This window comes from Pagrus pagrus (genome assembly GCF_965226575.1).
Source record: "Pagrus pagrus genome assembly, chromosome: 20".
Classification (NCBI taxonomy): Eukaryota; Metazoa; Chordata; class Actinopteri; order Spariformes; family Sparidae; genus Pagrus; species Pagrus pagrus.
This window is the reverse complement of record NC_140207.1, coordinates 16,139,487-16,162,794: the sequence shown is the minus strand read 5'-3', so window position 1 is coordinate 16,162,794 and position 23,308 is coordinate 16,139,487. Positions and strand designations below refer to the sequence as shown.

At 40.4% G+C, this 23,308-nt stretch overlaps 1 protein-coding gene across 3 annotated transcripts in view; it reads left to right on the top strand.

Annotated features, from left to right (window-relative positions):
* Positions 1-23,308, top strand: part of ctnnd2a (catenin (cadherin-associated protein), delta 2a) — a 256,428-nt gene that overhangs the window by 126,229 nt on the left and 106,891 nt on the right. For all 3 annotated transcript variants that reach the window (XM_084340351.1, XM_084340349.1, XM_084340350.1), the window contains exons 9-12: positions 72-189; positions 1,304-1,436; positions 5,828-6,001; positions 19,211-19,508. In XM_084340351.1, the coding sequence (XP_084196477.1) occupies positions 72-189; positions 1,304-1,436; positions 5,828-6,001; positions 19,211-19,508 (723 nt within the window). The remainder of the gene's footprint in view (positions 1-71; positions 190-1,303; positions 1,437-5,827; positions 6,002-19,210; positions 19,509-23,308) is intronic.

Genomic DNA, 23,308 nt, shown 5'->3' with positions numbered 1-23,308 from the left:
TATACGTGAAATGGAATGACTCATTTTGAAGTCATTATTTATCAGATAAATGTATTACCTTTGTCTTCCAGCACCACAGTTGCTGTGACAACAGCAGGAGGGGGTGGGTCTCCCCTGAGGGTCGCATCTCCACCCAACTCAACAGCAGCAGGGGGAGGGGCCAGTTCATCATCGTCCCCTCTTCACCAGGTACTGTTATGGAAAGGAAATGCATTTTGTGTCACCACTGTTGAATATGAAACTTTTTTATGTGAAACATGCATTGAAACAGTACAAGAGTTAATGCGATTATAAACTCTGATGGTGAAAACATGTAAAACGCACATAGACGCTTCTCTCTACTTCAATTGTAAATGGTCAGATCAACAATGTTGATTTTTCCTGGGACCAGTCTCTGTTAAATATTATCCAGACCTGGTTTGATAATAACTTTAATATGAAATTGTTTGGAGAGATATGTTTATTTTACCCTGTGCTCATAATTATACGGCGAGTTATCCTACAGATAGTAGAACTAGAAATTAATTTGACACCTTTTGTTATTTGCAGCATAATAGTACCAAGATTGTGTTTTAATGCAATGTTTACAGTAGTAATGCTCAGTTTTAGTATTTTTTCAACAGAGCTATAATTGACAGTTGTACCTTTCCATTTAAGGATAATATTATACAGTCATAGTATTGATTGATGCCAAGTGGCTGGGTGAGTAGAGGGAAGATTATATTCATGTCCACTTTGTCAGGTCTTTAATCATGACAAAGAATTGCATGGTGCAACACCAGAGCAATTACAGATTGAGTCATATCTGCAAACAAAAATCTATACAAGTCAGTTTTAGTTATCTAATCTTTTTAAATATAGCACCTTACCTAAATCCTGGTTTCTTAGGTAAATTTGTTGGATGCCTATATCCAATATCTTACACTCTATAATGATGAGAAGTATTTTTAGTGTGGGTTGTTCTCAGCTTAAATTACATTCTGAACTCTAAGTTGTTTGGACATGGTTTACACATAGTGCCAATTTCAATTTATAATCCCATTTCACCAAGCTTGTCAGTGGGATAAAGACACAAAAGTAAATTGATAAAGTAAATTGAAAAAGAAAAATACAAGTACAAACTGTTGCTATCTGAACCACACAAATCGAAACATGTCAGCCGTGTCAGCTGATACATATTTGGCTGCCAACACACTGTTATCTAGCAGGAGGTAATTACACCTATGTATAGACTTTACCTTGTTCATTCTCTGAGCTTATTTACAATATCTGAAAGCAATGAAAACAACTTTTGTTTTTGCAGATGAGTTCAGGCATAGGGAGCTATGCCACTCTGTCTCCCAAACGGCTGGCAGCTCACCACGCCTCTGACCAGTACAAGATCTCCCACGAGCTCTACGCTACTGCAACATTGCAGAGACCTGGCAGTCTAGCAGGTGGGACTTCACACACCTGTGCTGTATCACATGTTCACATACATAAACTCAAACGCGTGTAACTCCTCCAGGTGAATATAGCAACCTTTCTCTGTGTCTTACTGAGTATGCTATTTTTAAAGCAAACGGGCTATGGATTTTAAAGAGATGTACAGAAATCTTTCAATATCTATACAGTACATCCATCAGTGTTTTATCCACATCTTGTGTCAATGGAGCATTTGTGTTCTAAGGGGGTGTCAGTGCATCTCACTGCTAATCTGAGAAAGGTCAAGTTCTGCATTTAAGTCATTGCCGGTCTTTAAATAAGAACATCAATATGTTATGGTTGATATCTTTGGGTTATTTAGAACTTGCTGTTCAGCAGCTACAGCTGTGAATAATGAGCAGTTTATGAACAGACTAGCAGATAGAAACCAGCAGAGACCAGAAGATTAAAATGATTCAGATAGTATCTTCAAATGAGATCTATTTGCTGTGTCTGGGAGCTGAATGTATAAGAATGACACTGGTCTTAGAAAAGGCTGCATTCAGGCTACAGTAACTGAGAGTTTTATTTGCTACTGCAGTTGTATTGACTAGTGAATGGCTTTCTCTCTTCACTTTTCAAAAATTGAGTTGGCTGAATGTCAAACTGAAAATGAAAATGTGTTGTGGAAACTGTTACTCCAAAGTAGTGTAGTGTAAAATGTTATTTGAGGTTGGCTGTTTGTGCCTGTTTAAATTAGATAGCCCACTGTTTCAAGGACTCTAAATTGTCAAGGCTTGTATTAAAGTGCCATTCAGACTAAAAGCAGTTTTAGATAACCTTCTTCTTTCATTTAGCTTTAGTGAAATGTATGCCCTGTGCTTCACTACTCTTCATCTAACTGCATACAAATTCTTTTGTTACTTGTTTTACTGATTTTCTCTTCAGGGGTTTTAAGGATTTTGGAAATCTGTGAAGATCTTTATTTATCTTCTTTCTCTGCTTTTACTCCTTTTTGGTGTATATGTAAACTGAGCTGTGAGGTGATTGTACATGTGATCAAAGTATAGTAAAGAGCTTTGGCATTGTTGTATGCTAGCAATGGACAGTCTCAGACTGAGCCCTGAAAAAAGCCAAGACGACGCCTCTGTTACAGCTCCCTTTGCGACAGGTTGACTCTTTAACTTAAATTAAATATTTGACAAGATTAATATTGATTAAAGCAGGTGGCATTGTTTTGAAGCTTTGGAGTGAGTTAAATTGATTAGTCATTTAAACTTGGAGCTATAGAAGATTGATAAGGAACATGACCTTCATGCTTTACTCTGAGGGCATAACTGTGATCTTGAAACAGCGCCTGGGGGTTTCATCTCTCCTGAAGACTTTAAACGATGAAGAAAAGAGACGACTGAGCAGGAATGAGTCTCCATGGAAAAAAGATCTCATGCTGTCACTATAATTAGCAGACCTGGGTCATGTGATTATCAGAATTTGCTTTGATGAGCTTGAACTACCACGCTGTGGTTGATTGTATCAGAACAATTTAAAGGCAAAAGGGAACACAAGATATTTACTTTAAAAGACTTTGTTGCAATTGTCAGCAATTTCTGGTACTTACCATATTCCCCAAATCCTACCAACCTGGAATTATTCGTAGATATTATTAGTCAGAGGTTTGGTTATCCCTGGTGGGTGATATCCTCCTGTTAAAAGTATAGTAGAGTCTGTTTGGAGAGGTACTTTACAGCTCTACAGCACCTACTCTACAGTTGAGTTAAGCTGCGTAAACCTGAAATAGCCTTAAAAAAGAAATACCTCTCTGTGCTTTCTGCATGAAATGGAGTGATACAATGAAGTGTGTATAGATATTGCCGTGGTGGCAAAAAGGCATAGTACCAAGCTGAGGAAAATGACTAAGGCCTTTTAGCAAATAAGATCATTAAAGGCAGTTAATGAAATGGATCTTCCTTGGCATTGAGACTGACTAGGGGTTGACATTGGAGCCTCAGGCTTGACAGTCATCCTTTTGATATTTAGAGATATGGTCTTTTTTTCATTTGATTAGCCAGGAAAACTGTTGGAAGTAAATGATCTCTTAATCTATCTATCAACTTGACAGATATACAACCCTTTCCTGGTAGAATTATAGTAGGTGTGATGCATGGTTACATATGAAACAAAGATTGGAGATTCTAATACCTTTTTTTACTGTAGGTGTAGGTGATATTTAGTTTTCTTTATTATTAACTACACAGACAGAAATGAGGCATCCAGGGACCACAGTTGTTGTTTTTTTTATTTACATTTTATTGTCCTTTTTAGATATTTTACAGAATGAATGATCATGGGAGGGCATCTTTGTCTTTTTCTCCTCTCTGCATCATTCTATCTTCTTTTCTTAAAGTTCCCTCTCCCTTTGAAAGAAAGAGGTCAGTGCTTCCACGAGTGGGCCCTTGTGAGTCAAAAAAATAAATGAATAAAGAAATAAAACCGACTCACCAAGACTTCAAAGACGAAAACACATGAAGGGAGAGAGAGAGCTGGGATGAGTCATGCCGTTAATGGGTGTGTCCATGACTCTAATTAGCACTCCTTCATGCATATTCTGACCAACTCTCTCTATTTCTTGCTTCTGTTGCCTCTCTCTCTGTCTCTCAATTCACAGAATTTCAATTGAGTGTCCATAATTTAAACTCTCTCTCTATTAACTTCTGTCATGTACTCAATATCTCTCCATCTCCTTTATCTCAATTTTCTCACTCACACTTCTTCTGACTCTCTTTTCTTCTTTCTGTTTGTCTTCTCTGTCTGGCTATCTCTGGCTAGCAGAGTGTGACAGGATGCAGCCTACATTTTTGTTAGCAGGGCAGGTAAACAGGCCAGTCAGTTATCCACAGTGTTAAAAGGAGGACACTGAAATTCAGTAGCCTCTTTGGCACAGTCATGCTTGTGACTGGTAGAGAAAGTGCTTCTGTTCATCCCCAGAGGCACTTGTTCCACCCTACCCTGCAGCCTGTTCAATAATGGAGGTTTAGAGTAATAACAGACTCCTCTTTTGTATTTCTGTTTGAGTAGTTACTACAATTTGTCTTTAAAATACTCTTTTTGACTTCTTGCTTTATAGGACAGTTATTCAATAAATAAATATATGTATGCACTTGATCCTACTGCGATGGCCTCACATGCATCGATTTCTGATATGATCTGACGAGTTGTGGAGTTTTGACTGCGTTCAATTGATGATGGATACACACGGATGTTTGATTCACAGTGTCGAAGTACTGCACTCGTCCCCCTTCATCCACTGGAAAATCCTTGGCACGCGACTTGCCATCGACTGAGAGCTAATGCGATATGATACGACGTTAGCTCCACTGGACCGTCTCTTTTTCTCTCAGTCACTCGTGGCTTTCTAAGTCTGTGTGTATATATGAGTATGTGCACGTCTTTTCACTTTATCCTCATCCGTGTCCCCCAAGCCCTGCTGACTCTTCTTCATATTCCCAGAACCTCACCCTTTTCTTCTCATTCCCGATTTAAATTTTGCTCTCTGTGTTTTTAGAGAGAGGCCTTTACATTTGTTCTGTGGTGTAATGAACAAATGCCTGCTGTCAATGTCTTCCTTGCCCCCGTGTCTGTGGGACTCCTGCCAAACACAGAGCAAGAGGGGGGACACTGCATCTCATTATTTTATAGCTGACGACTGGCAGTGTGTTCCGTGGAGATTAAAAAAATGAAATAGGGAGGCATCCCTCTCTCTCTCTGTCTCGCTCTCTCTCTCTCTCTCTCTCTATCTCATGTGTTGCTATACATGTTTCTCTTTCTGTTTTGCAGTCATTCTTTTCTACTTCTGATTTGGTGCATCCCGAACTTACCACTTCGCCTGCCACTCATACAAACATACACACCATCACCCTTATCTGTCAACTATACAAATAGCGTGCTGTGATTTCTGTCATTTGGTGCTCTGGAACATCAGCAAAAACACATAAAAGTCCAGGGTGAAAATGGACAGATCTAAAAACAGAGGAGTGCTTTTTGTTGAGTGAGTGTTGTATTCCTCTTCACTGTTGCCACCTTTCAGCCATCAGCTCCACACCTTTCTTTTTTCTTTTCTCTTGTCTCTCTTGGATACCCAGTCATCTCCTGCCACATTTATTTATCCTTATTTCCCTCTCTTTCTTTCAAACCCTTTGTGTATCTTGTTTTGCTCGCCATCCTCTGTGGTTCTCATGACCGCCTTCCCTTTCCACTTTCTGAAATTGCAACGCATCTTTATTTTTCCTTACCTCCTTAAAACCCATCCGTTCAACCCCTCTGCGCCACCCTTCCTTTCCTCATGTACTATACTTGTCCCATATTCTGTCCTCTCTCTTCAACCTCTCCTCTTACATCTTTTTTTTTCACTCTCTTTTTTCTCCAGGCTCTCGTGGCTCCTACAGTAGTCAGCACAGTCAGGAGCCCCTTCGGCCATTGGGGTCCCCAGAGCATCACATAGATCCCATCTATGAAGAGCGTGTCTACCACAACAAGGGCCCTATGAGGAGCCTCAGTCAGAGCCAGGGGCCGGACACAGGTCCTTATCGCAACAACACTGGTAAAGCCCTCCCTGCATTTATGTTATCAATTACAGCTATGCAGTTTTGTTGTCTAATGTCTGTTCACTCATGAGACTGCATTATGTGTTCATTTTAATTCTATTTTTAACATGCTTCAACTTAAAATGCATGTTACGACTTTTATATATTAATATATATCAGCTGAGGCAAAGATCCTTTGCAGACGCTGCAGACAGACAAGTTTATTGATAAACTTAATAATGGAGCTGGTACAAACTTAGAGGAGAAGGCAAATGAGGTGTTCACTAGGAGCTAAGTTTATATCACGTATAAGTCCGGTTTTATTTTGTCAGTCAGTCCCAGCCCATACATTCACCCCATTTTGCTTGGTGCTCACTTACCTGCAGTAGGGGATTCTAATTCAGTACAGTTACACAAGTACTGCCCTTAAGAACAAATTCAAGTACTTGTTTTTTTATTGTACTTTGGTATTTCCATTTTTATGCAACTTAATAACTTTACTTTTCTTCTGCTCCACTGCATCTGAAAGGCAAATAGTGTATAAATATTTACTCCACTACTTAAAGTTACAAGTTAGTTTTCAGATTACACATTTTCCAACCCTGTTGGTTGTGCAGTAAGTAATATTATTCCAAAAACATTGTATATGATAACAACAACTGACATTTCACTGCACAATTAGTACTTTAACTACATTTGGCTGATAACACATACCTACTTTTGTTTAAGTAAAGTTTTGAATACATGACTTGTACTTGTAGTGGAGTATTTTCAAAGTTTTACTTAAATAAAGGCTCTGAATACTTCTTACACCACTGCTCACCCAGTGCCCGGTATGTAACAGCAACACTCATCAGGACTATTTTTCCCACACGAGTTGAAAGTTACAACCCACTTCGTGTTTTGGTTAATGGTCCTTCTTTGTGCTGTGTAGTCAGTCCCACTTTCCCATGTTCAACAATTGCTCCCAACCCAGGAAGAAATGGAAAAAATACATAAAGAGTAAGTAGTATTGAAAAGACCATTGCCTTCCCTTTTGTTGTATTAGAAAGTTCAAATTCTGCGTGTTTTGTTTTTCTTTTCCAGTTGGGAATAAAGCACAGTAGGACACATTTTCTATCAAACTCACACAGCCAGACACACTCATTCTCACACGCTCCCTCCGTAACTCCATTGTTGCCAGCAATGTATTTTTAATGGGGCCTCATTGAGCTTATCTCAATGTGGGTTTAGGTACGCCATGTTAATCCCATTACCGTATCATACCCACATGAAAACACCCAAGTCGGTCACGGCACGTTCACTGCTCCCTCTATGTCATTAACCAGCCTAGCCTTAATAGCTATCATTAGCATTTGGGTCAGAATCATAGCAGCAAATATGCCACTCCAGACCAGCGTTTGAGTTGATCAGTTTGACTCACTTGAAAGGAGCGAGAATTGCCTTTAAGCGTAAAGTATAGCTTTTGAAGCACATTTCAGAGTTAGGGGGTCATTGGGTTTGCTCTTTTTCTTGTGGGATATCGCTTTGATTACTGTCGGTGAAATTCTGCTCAGTGCGAACAGCGATAGGATTGTCTTTGTATGCAGGAATTAATTAAATAAATGCGCCTCAGAAGTGTACAGAGAGGATCCACTGTTATCTATAATTTACTGTGCCTTGTATTTGTAGTTTCAATAGATGGGTATAAGAAAACTCACAAAGGAAATTTGCACTGCAGCTACAAAAATCAATAGACTGTGGATTAGACCATGTACATTTAATTGCAACGCTTGAGGTTTACAATACGCTTCTCCTATGAAACATTATTTTAATAGATTGTCTCATGTTGTCTGAGCTAAATTCTCCATCACAGTATATCAGAATGAACCTTTTCCACTCCATGCGCAATTTTACCCCTACTGTGCTCAGCCCATGTAACTACCGTGGTAAATCAACACACCAAAGCTGAACCACACCTTGAAGTCACTGGGGCGTTGAATTAAAGCTTGGCCTTAGCGCAGCATGTTTTAAAGGCACGTGAGTAGTATGTGCAGTGAATAAAAGGGTTGTCTAATAAGGATTCATAATGCACAGAGTGATAGCACATAGTGAACTGATAAGGGCTGTGCTGACATCGTGAGCGGTTAAGTCATTAATTATGTCATTGTGCCTTTTCTTGGCGATGGCAGCCTCACATTATTGGTTCATTAAGCTGGCATAGATCAATGTAATTAATGCTATAAGTCATTCCTTCAGTGGAGAGAGAACAGAGACATTTGTGTGGTTATTTCACTCCAAAAATGTGCAAAGCTGTAGTCAGTGGGTCTATATGCGGTGCACAGTTTCAGGCTAATTCAAGACCAATTTAACAACAAGGCACTTGCAGTCAAATGAAGCTCACAGTATTCATTGAGAGCGTGGGCTACCACGTTACTTAACTGGACACTTAACCATGAAGAGGAGCCACATGATACAACAAAAGCAATTTAAGGGACTATAATTGTACATGCACTGTTTTATATATATATTTTTTTTTACAGTGGCTGTTTCCTGATCCAGTTTAGGAATTAGAGACAGGAGGAAACAAATAGGGAGCAAACAGGACATGATTAAAAAGCAAGTTAATCAGACATATAGTGGGGTCTAGGCTAATTTAATCAAATTTGGTAAGTTTGGTGAGGCAAAATGTCTGGTTAACAGCCAAATTAATCAAACTGTGCTGCGTTTTCTTTGGCTCAATCATCTACCCTCAGTACACCATCGCCTGCAGTTGTATTTTTACCTTAATTTTTGAGGGACTTGTGTCTGCTCCCCTCCATCTAGAAAGAACATCAATAAACAAAAAGACCTGAAGTCTTGGGAAGGCTGCTGGCATTTTCTTGCAGCGCAGTTGACAGCAGTTTGACAACACACTTGCCAATTCAGTCAGATCCAGTTTGGGACACCGTCAGTTGGTTAACCTGTCTCTCTGTCTGTCTGTCACAGCTCAGTTCACTTCCACGTTCATTGTTGGTCTGAGTGTTACTGTAGATTAACATCATTGTCACCACTTCTAAATACAACTGAGGGAAACCTAAAAATAAGTTGTTACTGAACATCTGCTCCACCTGTGTGTGTGTGTGTCTGTATCTGCTCAAACCTCTCTCTCACATGCACAAACCCTTCGTCAGTTACTGTCTGCTGTCTCACCCTCTTCATCCTTTTCTTTCCTATCTGCCCAGCACGTTCGCACATTCACACAAGGCACAGTATTAATGTGCAAGTATGAGTGTGTGTCTGCGTGTTTCAAGCGCTATGCGTGTGTGCAGGCAGTGGCTCGGCAGTGTTTCATTCTTGGATTAAACCAGGCCAGCGCCCCTGAGGACTGCAGGTTAATGTGGCCTATTTCAAGCGATTATTCCTGCATGGTCACAGTGTCTCTAATGCACAGATGCATACACACGCATTCTGGTGCGAAGAGGAATCACAGCGATAAAAAGCCTCAGGATGTGGTTTACACATTTGTTTATTTTTCCACAAAAGAATGTTGTGAATTTTTTATTCACCAGTTTGTCGCTATACTTTTTTTACAGTCTTTCTGTCTTGCTCTCTCCATTCTCTTTAGTGACCTCTGTCTCCTGCTTTTTATTATGTTCCTTCAATTTTTATGAGTATTTCTACCCTCCTTTTACTATTATTTCTTTCTCCTTTATCTCATCATAGTCTGTATTAATTCAGCCTACAGAGCACATCAGTGAAATCTTTTGCTTTAACACTTTCACCTTCTTCCGTGCCCTTTTTCTCTTGTCTTCCTTCCTCCTTTCCTCTGACCGTCCCTCCGTGTTTTCACCCATTTTTTCCTCCCCTCCTGCCTCTGCTCTTAAATTTTTGCCTCTGTACCTTTCCTCCTTATTCAATGAAAGCTATCTTGGACTGTATTAATGACTCTAACCACGGAATAACAGCAGCTCTGAATGGATGTGGCACTTTTTCTCTTTAATAGCCTATCATCAGAGCTACACGTAGCTCAGGTGGCGACAGCGAGAATGGGTAGATTCAGTGCCATGGCTATTTGTCAGGTGCCTCTAGTAGCCAGGTTGAACTACTGCTGTTGATAAGGGGTATTATGTAGCTTAACATTGTTCCCTCCAGTATCTTTGGAGGACACGGACACAAATTCTTCAACAATCATTAATCAATAAACCACACATAGTAAGGAACAAGGTTTTATTTTCTCAGCCATTAACAGAGCATTCAGATAACCAATAATACAGAGCCACTTGGGAATTTGCATTTTGTATCATGCTTGACAAGCGTTTTACATCATATTTTCTGTCACTACAGAGACACTACTCTGCTCAGTCCTGTGGTTTTGTTCAAAAGTTTATGTCTTATCACCTGCAAACCAGACAGCACCATGGACAGTTCTTTATTCTGCATCCACTCCAAAAAGCTAAGCAAATTAAGAGCCTCATCTCTAAAGTACTGTTTACTGTCGGTAAACCAGGTGTATTTGAATATAACCTCATGGGATTTTAGTTGGGCTATCTACATGTCTGTAAATATTCTTGCCATAATCTTCAGGTTTCACATACTTTTGGGATGATGCAGTGCAGCCTCTGCCTCAGTCTCGAGAGCCTTGTTCTACTCATGTAGTGTGTATTTTGTCCTGTCCATTTTTGGATAAATAGGATGAATGCTGTGGTGTTCACAAACAATGTGAACACAAACGTATTTGATGAGGTTTCTGCAAATAAATTCATGCAGTTCCCAGGACAAAGGATCAACTCTGTTACATTAGCATGTGTGTGTGTGTGCGTGCGCATGTGCATGTGTGTGTGTGTGTTACGATGTTACTTGAAACCATAGTGAGATTATTGTTGCTTGAAGTTGCTGCTCTACAGCACTGGTCCCTTCCGCCAGTGAGAATGTGCACACATATGGTATGCGTGCACAGTAGGAGGGAGAGAAAGAAATATGAAGCAGGCTTTGCATCAAACCATTGAACCAATCTGCTTTCCCCTTTAAATCTGCTGTGTTCCTTCTGTAATGAGATCTGACATCCTAATGAGGGGGACAGAACAGAGAGAGTGATGGAGGAGAGAGATGAGAGAGAGAAAACAAGCCCAAGAGAGCAGAGCGGGATGGATAAAGACTGAGAGGACTTGAGAGAGGGTGACGTTACCGTGCATCCTCTGACCAGGAGGCAGGAAAAGTTCAGTGCACCTCTTAAATAGAAAAGGTGACAGATCCTTGAAAAGGACTGAGGGAATTGAAAAGGCTCACCTTCATCTGGCACATGTCTTGCTGTGCCAAAATGTGGTTTATAATATTCATTAAAGTCACTCTGGCAGTGTGTGCATTTAGGGACCTAAAGTTGTGGACATTATTTGCAATTTTTAAAATGCATACCCATATGTCTGCAACATACTGTAGGTACACATCTTCTCTAGCTTTTAGCCACATGCCTTAACATAATATTTGCTTCAATATGGTGCCATAAAATAAAATGTATATATCATGATATCACTGTACAGTATTACAAAGTAATAATGCTCAATGGAATTACAGTGTTTTGCACCAATCATTGCCAATGTGTGGGTGATAAAAGGGCAGACTTATTTAACACGTAGCTTTGGAAATGTAGCAGTCTCAGTAGACCTGAATCACCAGTTCTTTATCAATTAGCATCTGACAAAACCTCAGTGCAGTAAACTAAAGTACTGCAGCGTCGTTAGACCTTTTGGCTGAAGCATCTCCCCTGTTACTCTTATGTGTCACTCATCAGGCTCGGTCTGTCGCCAGGTTAGATTAGGTTTGTTTGGCCAGGATCAATTTCAGCTTGGCCCCTGATCCTGCTGGTCTTTTAATGAACCTACTGTCTTTTGAATACCAGTAAAGAAGGAGTTGTGAATTTACACTTACTTATAAAGTGATGTTAACTCCTGTGTGAAAACAGTCAAGCCCGGTTTATGAGTGTCATGCTGCTGCCAGCTCTGCAATGACAGACATTGTCAAATGCTGATTAAGTTGCGGGTAAGTTTGATGTTAAAAATTGTGAAAATGCTGGAAAGTAAGGAGAGGGGACTAAGGAGAAAGGAGAGGAAGAAAGGACAGCAAAAAATGAGTTATTTCTCTACATTTTAAGAGGATTTTTCTCTGCTGTAGTCTGTTTTCTAACAGATGAACTTAACTGTGACAGGCCATAAAACCGTGACCTACAGTATTATTCAACTAAGTGGACAACAACTCAATTTATAAGTTGAATCCAGGTGATTTATATTGCGGCTTAAACTTGTACAGTATTTACAGTGAGTTTTTGCTGAAGCCTCAGAAAGCTTTAATTACCAGCTCAAAGCATCTGACTTAGTCCACAGATCAGCATAAATTCTTTCCCTTGCGAAAAACATATGGCACTTCTTAAATGTAGGTTTAAGTCAAGTTGGTGCTGCTCACCCTGCACCACCCTGTTACACACACACCACTTACACTGTTGATGATACACGGCAAACACATGCATAAAGCAAGCACAGGAACATACAGACATAAACCAATTCTACTTGTGTCCCATGCTATCTCAGTTTACATGATTAGCATATTCTCTGTTTCATCAGCAGTAATGAATTCATAACCACAGAAAGAAGCATTCATTTGTTTTTGTCCTCCAAGATCATAGATAAATTTGAAGTCAGCACAAAAGCAGCATTGACTGTCTTCATCATAAGAAAAGAACCGTTCATATCCTCTGTTTAAAACATGTTTTATTCATTCATTGATTCACAGTTTATCGTTTTATTTACATTGGTTATTACCTCTGTGTTTGCTCTTTGTCCCCTTTTTGTTCCTTATCACACCATAAATACATATAAATGATCTGGCCTCACAATGGTGTGATATTGTTAACATCTACAATCCCTCTGTGGGAGGGTTCGCAAAGCACTGTTTAGCCTCTTTTCTCAGTTTCAATGTCACTACATTATTTCGACTGAATCAAACTCAACTGTGCTACGTTAGTAAGTCATGTTCATGTTAAGTGTGTGTTATCCATCCATTTGCTGACCCACTTATCTTATCCAGGGTTGTGGGGGGCTGCAGCTTATTTCAGCACCCAGTGGGCGAGAGGCAGTGTACATGCAGTAGAGGCAATTTACATTACACCAGGGTGATAAAGAGTGTCCAGTCCGTCTCACCTGCATGTCTTTGGACTGTGGGAGGAGAAAGGAGCATCTGGCGGAAACCCATATAAACACAGAGGATGCAATGCAAACTTAATACAAAAGGCCGCAGCTGTCGGGTTTGAATCCTTGCTGTGAGCCATTTTCCCAATAACTGTGACCCTTTGTGTAGTAACTATGAGCCTCAAATATCCGTACGATTCGTAGTGTCTTATCATTCCTCAAATTCTCAGATATTTGTAAATATGCAAAAAAGAACAAAAAAGATTTTGCCTTGTGCATTTTTGTGCCATAAATTAATCAAATGTTGTCATATAAAATCCAACCTTGTGAAATTAAAAATCTGATGCAGATGCTAACAGGCACATCTTCTTAGCAACAGCAACATTATGCTAGTGTAAGACAAGGCAAACTAAGACAAGTTTACTTGTATAACACCTTGTAACAACAAGACAATACCAGGTGTTACATACATTAGACATATAAAGACATTGAGACACGATACGAAAGAAACACAAGTCGATAGAAAAAAGATATTAAATTGTTATTGTAATTAGCTGAAATAATTGTTTAAGGCATTATACAGAGGAAAAACAACTAAGGCCAACCTACAAACCTCTTCAAACTACAGTGTTTATTTTATTAGAATTTTTCTGCCATACATGTGTACATGCTGCACATGCCATACAGGAGTGTTTCCCTTGTAGCAGCTTATATAAATGGATAGCCCTCCAGTTGGAATGATGAGAAGTTAATCTTTTTTATGACTTTCACAATTGTCCTTCTGCATGAACATTTAACTGCAGCCACTGGCCTGGAGCCCCTGCTGTGTCTGAGTGGAACCCTTGGAGAAAGACATGGCACCTTGACTCATAGAGACAAGTGTCCTACAGCTCCCACACTGTAAAACGCTGTATACTTGATACTGAAAGTGCAAAGCAGGGCATTTGTTTGTGTGTGCGTGTGTGTGTGCGTGTGTGCGTGTGTGTGTGTGTGTGTGTGTGTGTGTGTGTGTGTGTGTGTGTGTGTGTGTGTGTGTCTAAATGTGTGTGCATGCGTGGCCTCCAGTGCTTCCAGCTCAGGAACATCAAGAGCTGTGTGTTGGCCAGGAGGCTCTCCCAGGGATAAACAGAGGGAGAAACTAATCCTCACTCTCCTCCACGTCCAAGCAGTTTGTTTGTGTGTGTCTGTGTGCGCGTGCATGTTTGTGTGTGTGTGCACATGTGGCTCCGTCCGTTGCTGCTGTAGGCAAGGTTGAAGTGTGAGTGTGAATGCAGTTGCATGACCTTAAAGTATTAGAAAAAGACATGTCACATGCACACATGTTTAGTCCACGTCAATCACTTGCATATTTAGCAAATCCATGTTTTGGTGCTCGTGTGTGTCTATGCCAGTGCGCGTATGCGAGCGAGATAGAGACTGTACTGAGGGGTTTTGTGTAATCGTGCTGAGCGCTGAAGCGTGTCGAGAGAAAGGACATGTCCTCAGCTCTGATCACATAGTCTACTACAACCACAATAGAGGGAGAGAGATAGTGAGACAGAAGGGTGTTAGGGAAGAAAGCGAGAGAAAAACATGAAATGAATGGGTGATGGAGGGAGGGTGACACAAAAAAAATTGAACCAGAGAGGGAATGAAGTACAGCAGAAAAGGGAGGGCAGGGAAGGTTTTAGAAGAGATGGCTGAGAAAAAAGATGGATGGAGGTATAGACAGGGAGGGACAGATCTAGAGGGGGAAAGAAAGAAGTAAAGAAAGGAGAAAAGGGCAAGGGAGTGATGGAGAAAAAGAGAGTGACAGAGACAGAGTAGGGTTGAAAGAAATGGAGGCAGAGATGAAAGAACGAGGAGGGAGGATGGACATGGAAAAGCTCTGAGGATTGGTTTGATCTCCCTCTAGTTTTTTTTTTTTCTCACTCCCTATCTCTCTCTCCCTCCCTCCTCCCGTTTTCTTCCATCTCTTGTACATTCAGCGAGGGCTCCCTCGTCTCAACAGCCCAAAGAAAAAGTCAGCCCCACTCTGAGCTAGCCAGCCCCTCAGCCGGATGGCTAATTGCGGAGGTATCACTGTGTCAAATGACTAATAGAGTTTCCCTTCCCGTCGCTAATCTGCCAGCAGGAGCACAGCCGCGATTTGTTTACTCTACGCCGAAGCGAGGGAATACAAAGGCACACCCGCCCCTTTTATTTCCTCCCAAGCACAATTTCACGCCGCCAGAGCGTTAGGTGTGAGAGGTGTTAGTGGCGCGTGCATGTGTGTGTGTGTGTGTGTGTGTGTGTGTGTGTGTGTGTGTGTGTTTGCACACACAAGGCACATTTCATTATTTGTTCATGAAACAGCACAGTGACTGAGCCTCATGCTGGGTCTTTAGCAAATTCATAAAAGACACACCCTCTCACACACATGCATATTTGTCTTACTATACTTGAGAGAGCCTTGTTTTTAATGTTTTACTGCAACTAACAATTATTTTTATTGTCTATTAATTTATTGATTATTTTCTCAATTAATAAATTAGTTGTTTGGTCTAGAAAATGTCAGAAAATAGTGACAAATGTTGAATAAGTGATTCTCAAAACCCCAAATGATGTCCTGAATTGTTGTCCACAACCCAAAGATATTCAGGTTTTTGTCATAGTGGAGTAAAGAAACTGAATAATATTCCTACTTAAGAAGCTTGAATCACTGCACATTACTCAAACCATCATAAAAATAGTTGGTGATTCATTTAACAGTTGACAACCTATTGATTGATAAATTCATTTCTGCAGCTCTATTTTATTCCATAACCCCAAATCTAAACCTGAACTTCCAATTACATGCTTAACTTTTAATATAAAACTTTTAACTGACACAATGTCTTTTAAGACTGGTCAAAAATGCCCATTTTCTCCAGAAAGTCTAAAACCCGAGCAGTTCTCACAAGGACAGGAATACAAAGACACACATGCATGCATAAGCAGGCGCCCACACACTGATTTTTTGCCAGGCAATACTGGCCCCAAAGGTCAAGTCATCAGTCAGAACACACCATTACCAGAGCAAATGATAAATTCAGCAGCACTCCATTTACTTAAGGTTGGGGAAGAAGAGAGGGAGAGCAGACAGAAAGATTGAGTGAAGAAGAAAATGGAATGCATAAAGAGGCGTGGGGAAGCTGAATACAAAGTAACAGAATGTGAAAACAAAAGGACGGGCTAACACAGTGAATTGGCATGACATTTTGGGGGATTTCTCTGTCTTTTTGATATCTCCCAACTCTATCAATTCTTTCTCTTTTCCCTTTTTCAAATTGTACACAAGGACATCCCTTGTCAGTGGGCACAGGCTATGAAAATAAAATGACAGGCCAATTTTGTTGTGTGTGTTTTCCCTCCCTATTCTTTCCCCCCTCTCCCATCACGTCTCGGGCTCTGGGGTTGGTCCTATTCGGGTGTCAAGTCTCTCGATGAGTGCACACTGACACTGGTGGTGTTAGGCCTAAAGCCAGGGCTACTAATGAGACATTCAGAAAGACAGGCATAGTACAGACACCATTCAAAGTACAGAAAAGCCTGGGATTTGCTTCTGATGGGAGTAACTCTGCTTCATTACCCTCCTATAGCCTCTGTACTGTCGCTAACTCCGTTGCCTCTTGTTTCCTCCCTCTGCCCTCTCGTTTGGCTCTTTTCTAAACCGCAGCTCCATCCCTTGTCTCTTAGCTGTTTCTCTCTTTTTTTTTCTCAGGCTCTCTCACTGTTTCTTTTTCCCTGCCTAATTCTTTGGATCTTTGTCAAATTTGGGGCATCAGTTGAGGAGCTCACACAGCCTTTAGCCTCATGGGCATTGCATGGCAAAGTCTGAAAGTTGGGATTTTTCACTGTCTTGCTAGCAAAGGATTTTTGTTAACCTGATTTTAGAGGAAATAAAAATATGCTAATGTAGTTACATCATCCGAAAGGCTCCTTGTGCCTCTGGTGGGTCGACTAATGGAGTTTACCAGATTTGGTGCGAAGAATTTAAATAAGAGCTTTAGAAAATGATTGTTGAGGATTGGTTTAATCTGTCTCATGTACAAAATTCATGGGGCAGATCAGACATTTGTGTGTGTGTGTGTGTGTGTGTGTGTGTGTGTGTGTGTGTGTGTGTGTGTGTGTGTGTGTGTGTGTGTGTGTGTATGTGTGTGTGTGTGTGTCTATGTGTATGCATGTGTAAGCAAGAAAGGGTGAAAAGGAAACAGATAAGAGGGTTGTGAAGGTCAAGTAAATGCCACCACTCAAGACAGTACTAAAGAGCAAGTTTGTTGGTCACATAACGATGAGACACTCAACCTTGGGACACACACTCACATTCACACAACCCTCCATTCCTTTGTTAATACAGTGTTTATGTGGATACTGGGGCTTATATAATGTGTAAATGTGTGTGTTTATATCTATTCTCACTTGTACGGGTCGTCTGAGATGGATGGGAATGCCTGTGTCCTGGCCCATTTGTATATGTTGAGTGTGTTCACGTGTTGTAGCTTGTGCTCCAATTCCCATCCAAACACGTTTTAAAGGCTAATTCTCTGTAAGAGGAGGCGCATTAGCCTCTGTTAATGCCCGAGTCAACCACACGGCCACATTGATTTCAAGGTTCTGTGATTTATCACACAATCCCTGAAGAACACATTTATGGTGTTTTTGCATGTGTGTACGCGTGTGTTTCTTTGTACACACCCCTTGGTCGTAATGACAGATGAGATGGACCCCCCCCACACCGTCTGTCTCAGTGTTTTTACAACCACAGAAACGAGCCCCCCAGACTCACATTAACACCTTGATATATCACCGATCTGCCGTTCCAACACGACGGGGAGGAAAGGTGACAGCTACTGTGCCCCTGCAGGCTGCTTGCATCGCAGAGCAAATCCCAATTCAATTTCCATCTCACTCTAAAGAGAGATAGCTTGCTGTTTTATTTTTTGTTTTTTATTATGTATTTTTTTCGTCCTTATTGCTCACCAGGCAGCTGTCTCATTCTGTGGAAAAAGTTTCTGCAATCATCCTCTAGCTGTCCGCAAATTCGCTTAGTTTGCATTTTTTTATTACATGGCAGGCTAATGACTCATTTGAGTGACAAGGTAACGCTGTTTACAGATCCTCCGTGTTATGGAAACATTTGCCAAAGGGAATTTTTTATTAGGCTACTGTAGTTCACCTAGGAAAACAACTACTTCTCCATACATTTCTCAGCTTTTGCATCCCTATTCTACCTCTAGACCACCTATGGCCTCTTTGCATATCAAAGGGTGATTTTGCCTTTGCTGTCGGGGCTCAGTCACCCCCCTTGGTTAGATCTGCTGAGACTGTGAATGGCTTTAAAAAAAACATCTTTACTGACTTGCTCTCCTGCTGACGGGGCTGTAATTTTTGAAATTATTTTGGGGGATTTATTGTGATGTATATTGTTTTATATGTATGCTGTTTATATATCCTATGCAGCACTTGGTATTAAAATATGATTTTACTTAATTACAGTACTTACAGTACTTTTGCTAAGTTGGTCTCATTTCTGTTAACTAAAGTAAATCTACTTTTAAAAATTAATTAGGTTGAACAATTCAATCATGTTTGTCTTTATTGTTATGAGAAAAATCATACCGCTTCAACTAGTATATGCAGAAAACAATGTCGTATCAGTGCTACATTGTCAATACTGTTTATAGTGGTTGGTTTATAATAGGTAATTCTGTGTATTTTGTATTTTAGCTTTCATCACATCTCAACTTTTGTCGATTTTCTCTTCTCTCTCTTCAATCCTTCCCTCTGTCGAACATTGGTCCTTGTTGTTAATCCTGGGCATGTGGCCAATATTTATCCATCAATATGGAGACATGGTTGTCTTCTCCCAACAACCTGTTTATCTCTTCTGCCTTTTTGCTTCTCTCCTCTCTTCTTGTCTTTTCTCCTTTCCTTTCTCTCATTCTTTCCTTCTCCCCTCGCCTCTCCTATTGTCTTCTCCTACCCTCCTCTTCTCCCTTAACCCCCTCCTCCGCCCTGTAGACCTGACCCAGCGTGTCCATGACCAGGTCCTAAGTTATGTCCTCTGTCCCTACTTTCCCGCCATAGCTCCCTCCTCCCCTGGTGTCGACTCCGCCCCCTTGCAGCGCACAGGAAGTCACAGCACCGGTACAGGAAACTACAGCCGTGGTGGGAGCAACAACTATGCCACAGTGGGACCAGGCTACACCTCAAGCGGAGGTGGAGACTTGTATGGCTCAGACCCCTATGTGGCGGACCCCTACCGCACCCTGCAGTACTGCCCCTCGGTGGTAGAATCACCCTATAGCAAGTCTGGACCAGCCCTGCCACCTGAAGGCAGCCTGCAGCGTTCACCTTCCATCGACTCTATTCAGAAAGACCCCAGGTAGGATGAAAGGAGTGTTTGTGTCCATGAATGTGTATTTGTGTACCGTATGTGTGTTTTGTGTGGGTTCATTGGACCACAGTGTGCACAAGATCATGGAGCAGAAGATGATTAAAGGCACTTTGAAAGGACAAATGTGACGAATGATCCACATGCATGTGTGCGAGAGGATTTAGGTTTGGTAAGATTGCAAAGACACTAGAGTCTCCAGTCATGGTCCTGTCTTCCTAAAAGTTGCCTCCTCACTATCACCACGACCAACAACCCCTTGCAACCTCTGCATTACAGCTTCATCTCTTTTACTTTCACTTTTTTCACTGACTCACATTGACAGGCCAGAAAAATGGTCCATGCAAGTATGCGAGTGCAAGTGACAACGCCTGGCGAGAATGACACAAATGTGCGTCCTCACTGAGCATACTCAACATGCACAGGTGGAAATAATTAATGTCAATACTCAAAAGGATGATATGGAGCTTAGCAGAGCATTTCCATGTCCACACTGGTAAACAAACTTGGTGTTTGTGGAGGAATGTGAACTGTTGCTCCTACTGTACAAAGACTAGACGAAAAATAGGCGAGGAGAGAAGAAAAGAGGTGACTAAGAGTCATAAATATGCCGATGCATACAGACACGTTCGGCTAGAGCTTTGTCAAACTGGTAAACTGTGGTTGCTTTGAGCAGAAGTAAATGCAAACAGAAGAGGCCAGCTTTCTCTTGTTGTTACATGACATAGCGCCCGAACGCTGCAGTGCTCAGATTGCAGCTTGCACTTGGATTGTCTTACGATTTTCAGGTGGCACATATGTAGCTTAAAGTGTCTGGATAACGTCCACATTAATATGAAATTAGTCTGCATCCGTAGTGCTTCTTAGTGTTCTTGATGTTACGAATTGTAGTTGATTTTATAACCAGCACACTCCACCACTAAACATGCAAGGATCTGCCTTGATGGGGGCATGTTGCTTTAGGCACCAGTGTAAGGATGGAATATAACCGAGGAAGGCTGGTTTTGCTAATAATTTCTGAAGTCTGAAGGCTTATCAGATACAAAAACACTGCACTGCACAGGTATTTATAATACCACAAGGAGGGATTTAAAAACTCTCAAAAGTTAACGTCAACAGCATTACTTTTATCTCCTGTCTAGACAGTTTTGAGGCAAACAGCAGAATTACCATGTTTACCTTTCAACATAATTTACCAGGAATACGCACTGACTGACCTACCCAGTACGTTGGCAGATGATGACAAAAACCAGGTTCAACTTTTCTTGCCAGACGACTCTGCATATTTTTGTCTGAGCCATCTCCGTTGGACCCAAATAATAAATCAAACATGTTAAGAAAGAACAACTAATAAAAGCCAATGTTTCTCCAGTCACTCACCGTTTGCTTTAGAAGCTCCATTGCGCCTCCTTTAGTGTCATGCTGCGTTTTAAGAGAGTCCTACTGCGCTGTGATCACTTCCATCCTCTTGTCTTCGTAATTAAGCAAAAGCTCACTCTTCCCTCTTTATTTATATATACGTATTTCACAGGACCCTTGATGTATAATTCCTTTAATTACAGAGCAAGTGGGACTGAGACGTGCGTGGATCAAGTCTCAGCAGCAGCTGTCAATCACAGGAGAGGGAGACAGGGAGAGCAAGCAAGGGACAGAGAATGGGTGAGAGAGAAAGAGATGACAGAATAAGAGCAGAGGATTGGAGAGAATTATTTGAAACAAAAGAGAAAGAATGACCGAATGACATGTGCAACCTTCAAAAAAACGTACAGTCCATCCTTCTTTAATGTGATATGATTGACTGACTGCCTTCTTTTTCACGCAAACACAAATCATCTCTAAAGTTTTCACTCAGTGAAAAAAGTATTTATAGGTTGGATTTAATTTGCAAGTGAAACAGAATTCCCAGAATGTGATTTTTTTTTTCTTTCTGTTATTGGCTGCGTATAATAAACACAGTGACTGAGAGTCACGGAAGACCATTTTGCCTTTTCTCTTTGTAAAAAGCAAAACTTTTTTTCCCTTCCGCCAAATTTGTGAAGCCTTTGTTATTTGCAGTTTGTTGTCTGCACTGTGATGTTTGTATACACAGAAAACTCTTCCTGAATCCAGCAAGAGTCAAAGCAGTAATATATGTTGTTTTTCTGTAAGGTGTATATATATACCAGCCAGTTTTGTGAGAAAGGTACATTAGTCACACGGTAACAATATAAACAATTGAAACAGTAAGTAGAAATAAGTTTCTCAAAGAGACGCGGTGGATGGGAGAAGCAGGAGGTGAGCACAGGTCACCAAGATAAGGAACAGCCTCACGGATAGCAGCATCATGCGAGCAGTATCTACACAAACAGATAGAGGAAGAAGATCATGGCAATATTGTGAAAAAAGAGGGAAAAATACAGTGTTATGCACATCAGAGAGCCTGAAATTGTAATGCTCATTAAAGGATAACCCAGTAAATTCATTAATCTATTTAAAAAGCTGTGGAGATCAAATTTTGTTTTTGGCCTCTCATTACTGTGCAATATAGACGACGGCTTTTGGAATATTTACTGCTTTTGCGTTAATCTGCTTGAACAAAGGTGGTGAAAAAATAGTTAATTGCATTATTTTACTAATTACGGAATTTAAATAAATGTTTCATTGCATGTGCAGTAACTGCTATTTAGTTTCATCAAGTTTTTGTTTCATGAGAACATGGATAATATCAGTCTAATACTGATGTAGTATACTGTATCTGTGGGCAGTTTTCGGTAACGTTACATAACGTTACAAGATTACTGCCATTAAAAAGTAACTTGTTACGTTACTGCGTTATCTGCTGAGAAAGTAATGTGTCAGAGTACTTTAGCGTTACCAAAAATGACAGTAAAACCCCTTTGCAACTTGTTGCACATGTCATTATATTGTCAGACGGCGCGTAGCCAACTGTACATGTACCTCTGAATGTATTGACTCTACCATCATTTTGTAGCCTTCTTTACAGCCCATAATCTGTAACTCTGCAGCCTAAGAATAGGAATGATAGACGCAATATAACATTTACAGCTCTTTATGTAAAGTGGTTTGAGTGGTCGGTAGACTGGAAAAGTGCTATAGAAATGCAAGTCCATTTACCATTTACCACCTGCTGAGCAGCAGGACAGAAACAGTGCAAATACTTGGATTTTATTTTATTTTTGCGGCAACAAAAGGAAAGGAAAAGACAGCAATTTTTTCCAGTTACGGAAAAAAAAAACTAAATAAACTAAATAACAGATTAGTTTGTAACAAGTTACCCCCAACACTGCCTGTTGGGCATATACAGTAGATCACATCACACACATATGAATCCTTCTTTTCCAAACCTTATCGATATATTCTTGATCTTAAGTAAACAACTGATAGAAGTTATGAAAACACAGCTGATCAACACACCTTTTGTCATTTATTTTCATCTAGAACTGACAAATACTTGGGGATCGCTATATGCTATTTTCAATTTAAAAAAAAAAGCAAATTAAGTTTTTCTTACAACTTTAACACTTAAAGCTGAGCTTATGCAGATAATGTAGAGGCTGTTTTTTGGAAGTATAATTAGTTTCTAAACATATACCCAAACCATTATCTTTACTGTACTTGCAAGAAAGTGTTTATTATTGGCCCATTGGAGTCATTAACACAGTTACTCGTACAGAAGCACACTTAAGAGATTACTTTGTCTTCCTTACTGCTTCAAGCTTCATATACTGCATGCACACACAAACAGAAAGACATTGTTTTTCCTCCCGTTGCATTTTATTTTAAACAGTAAA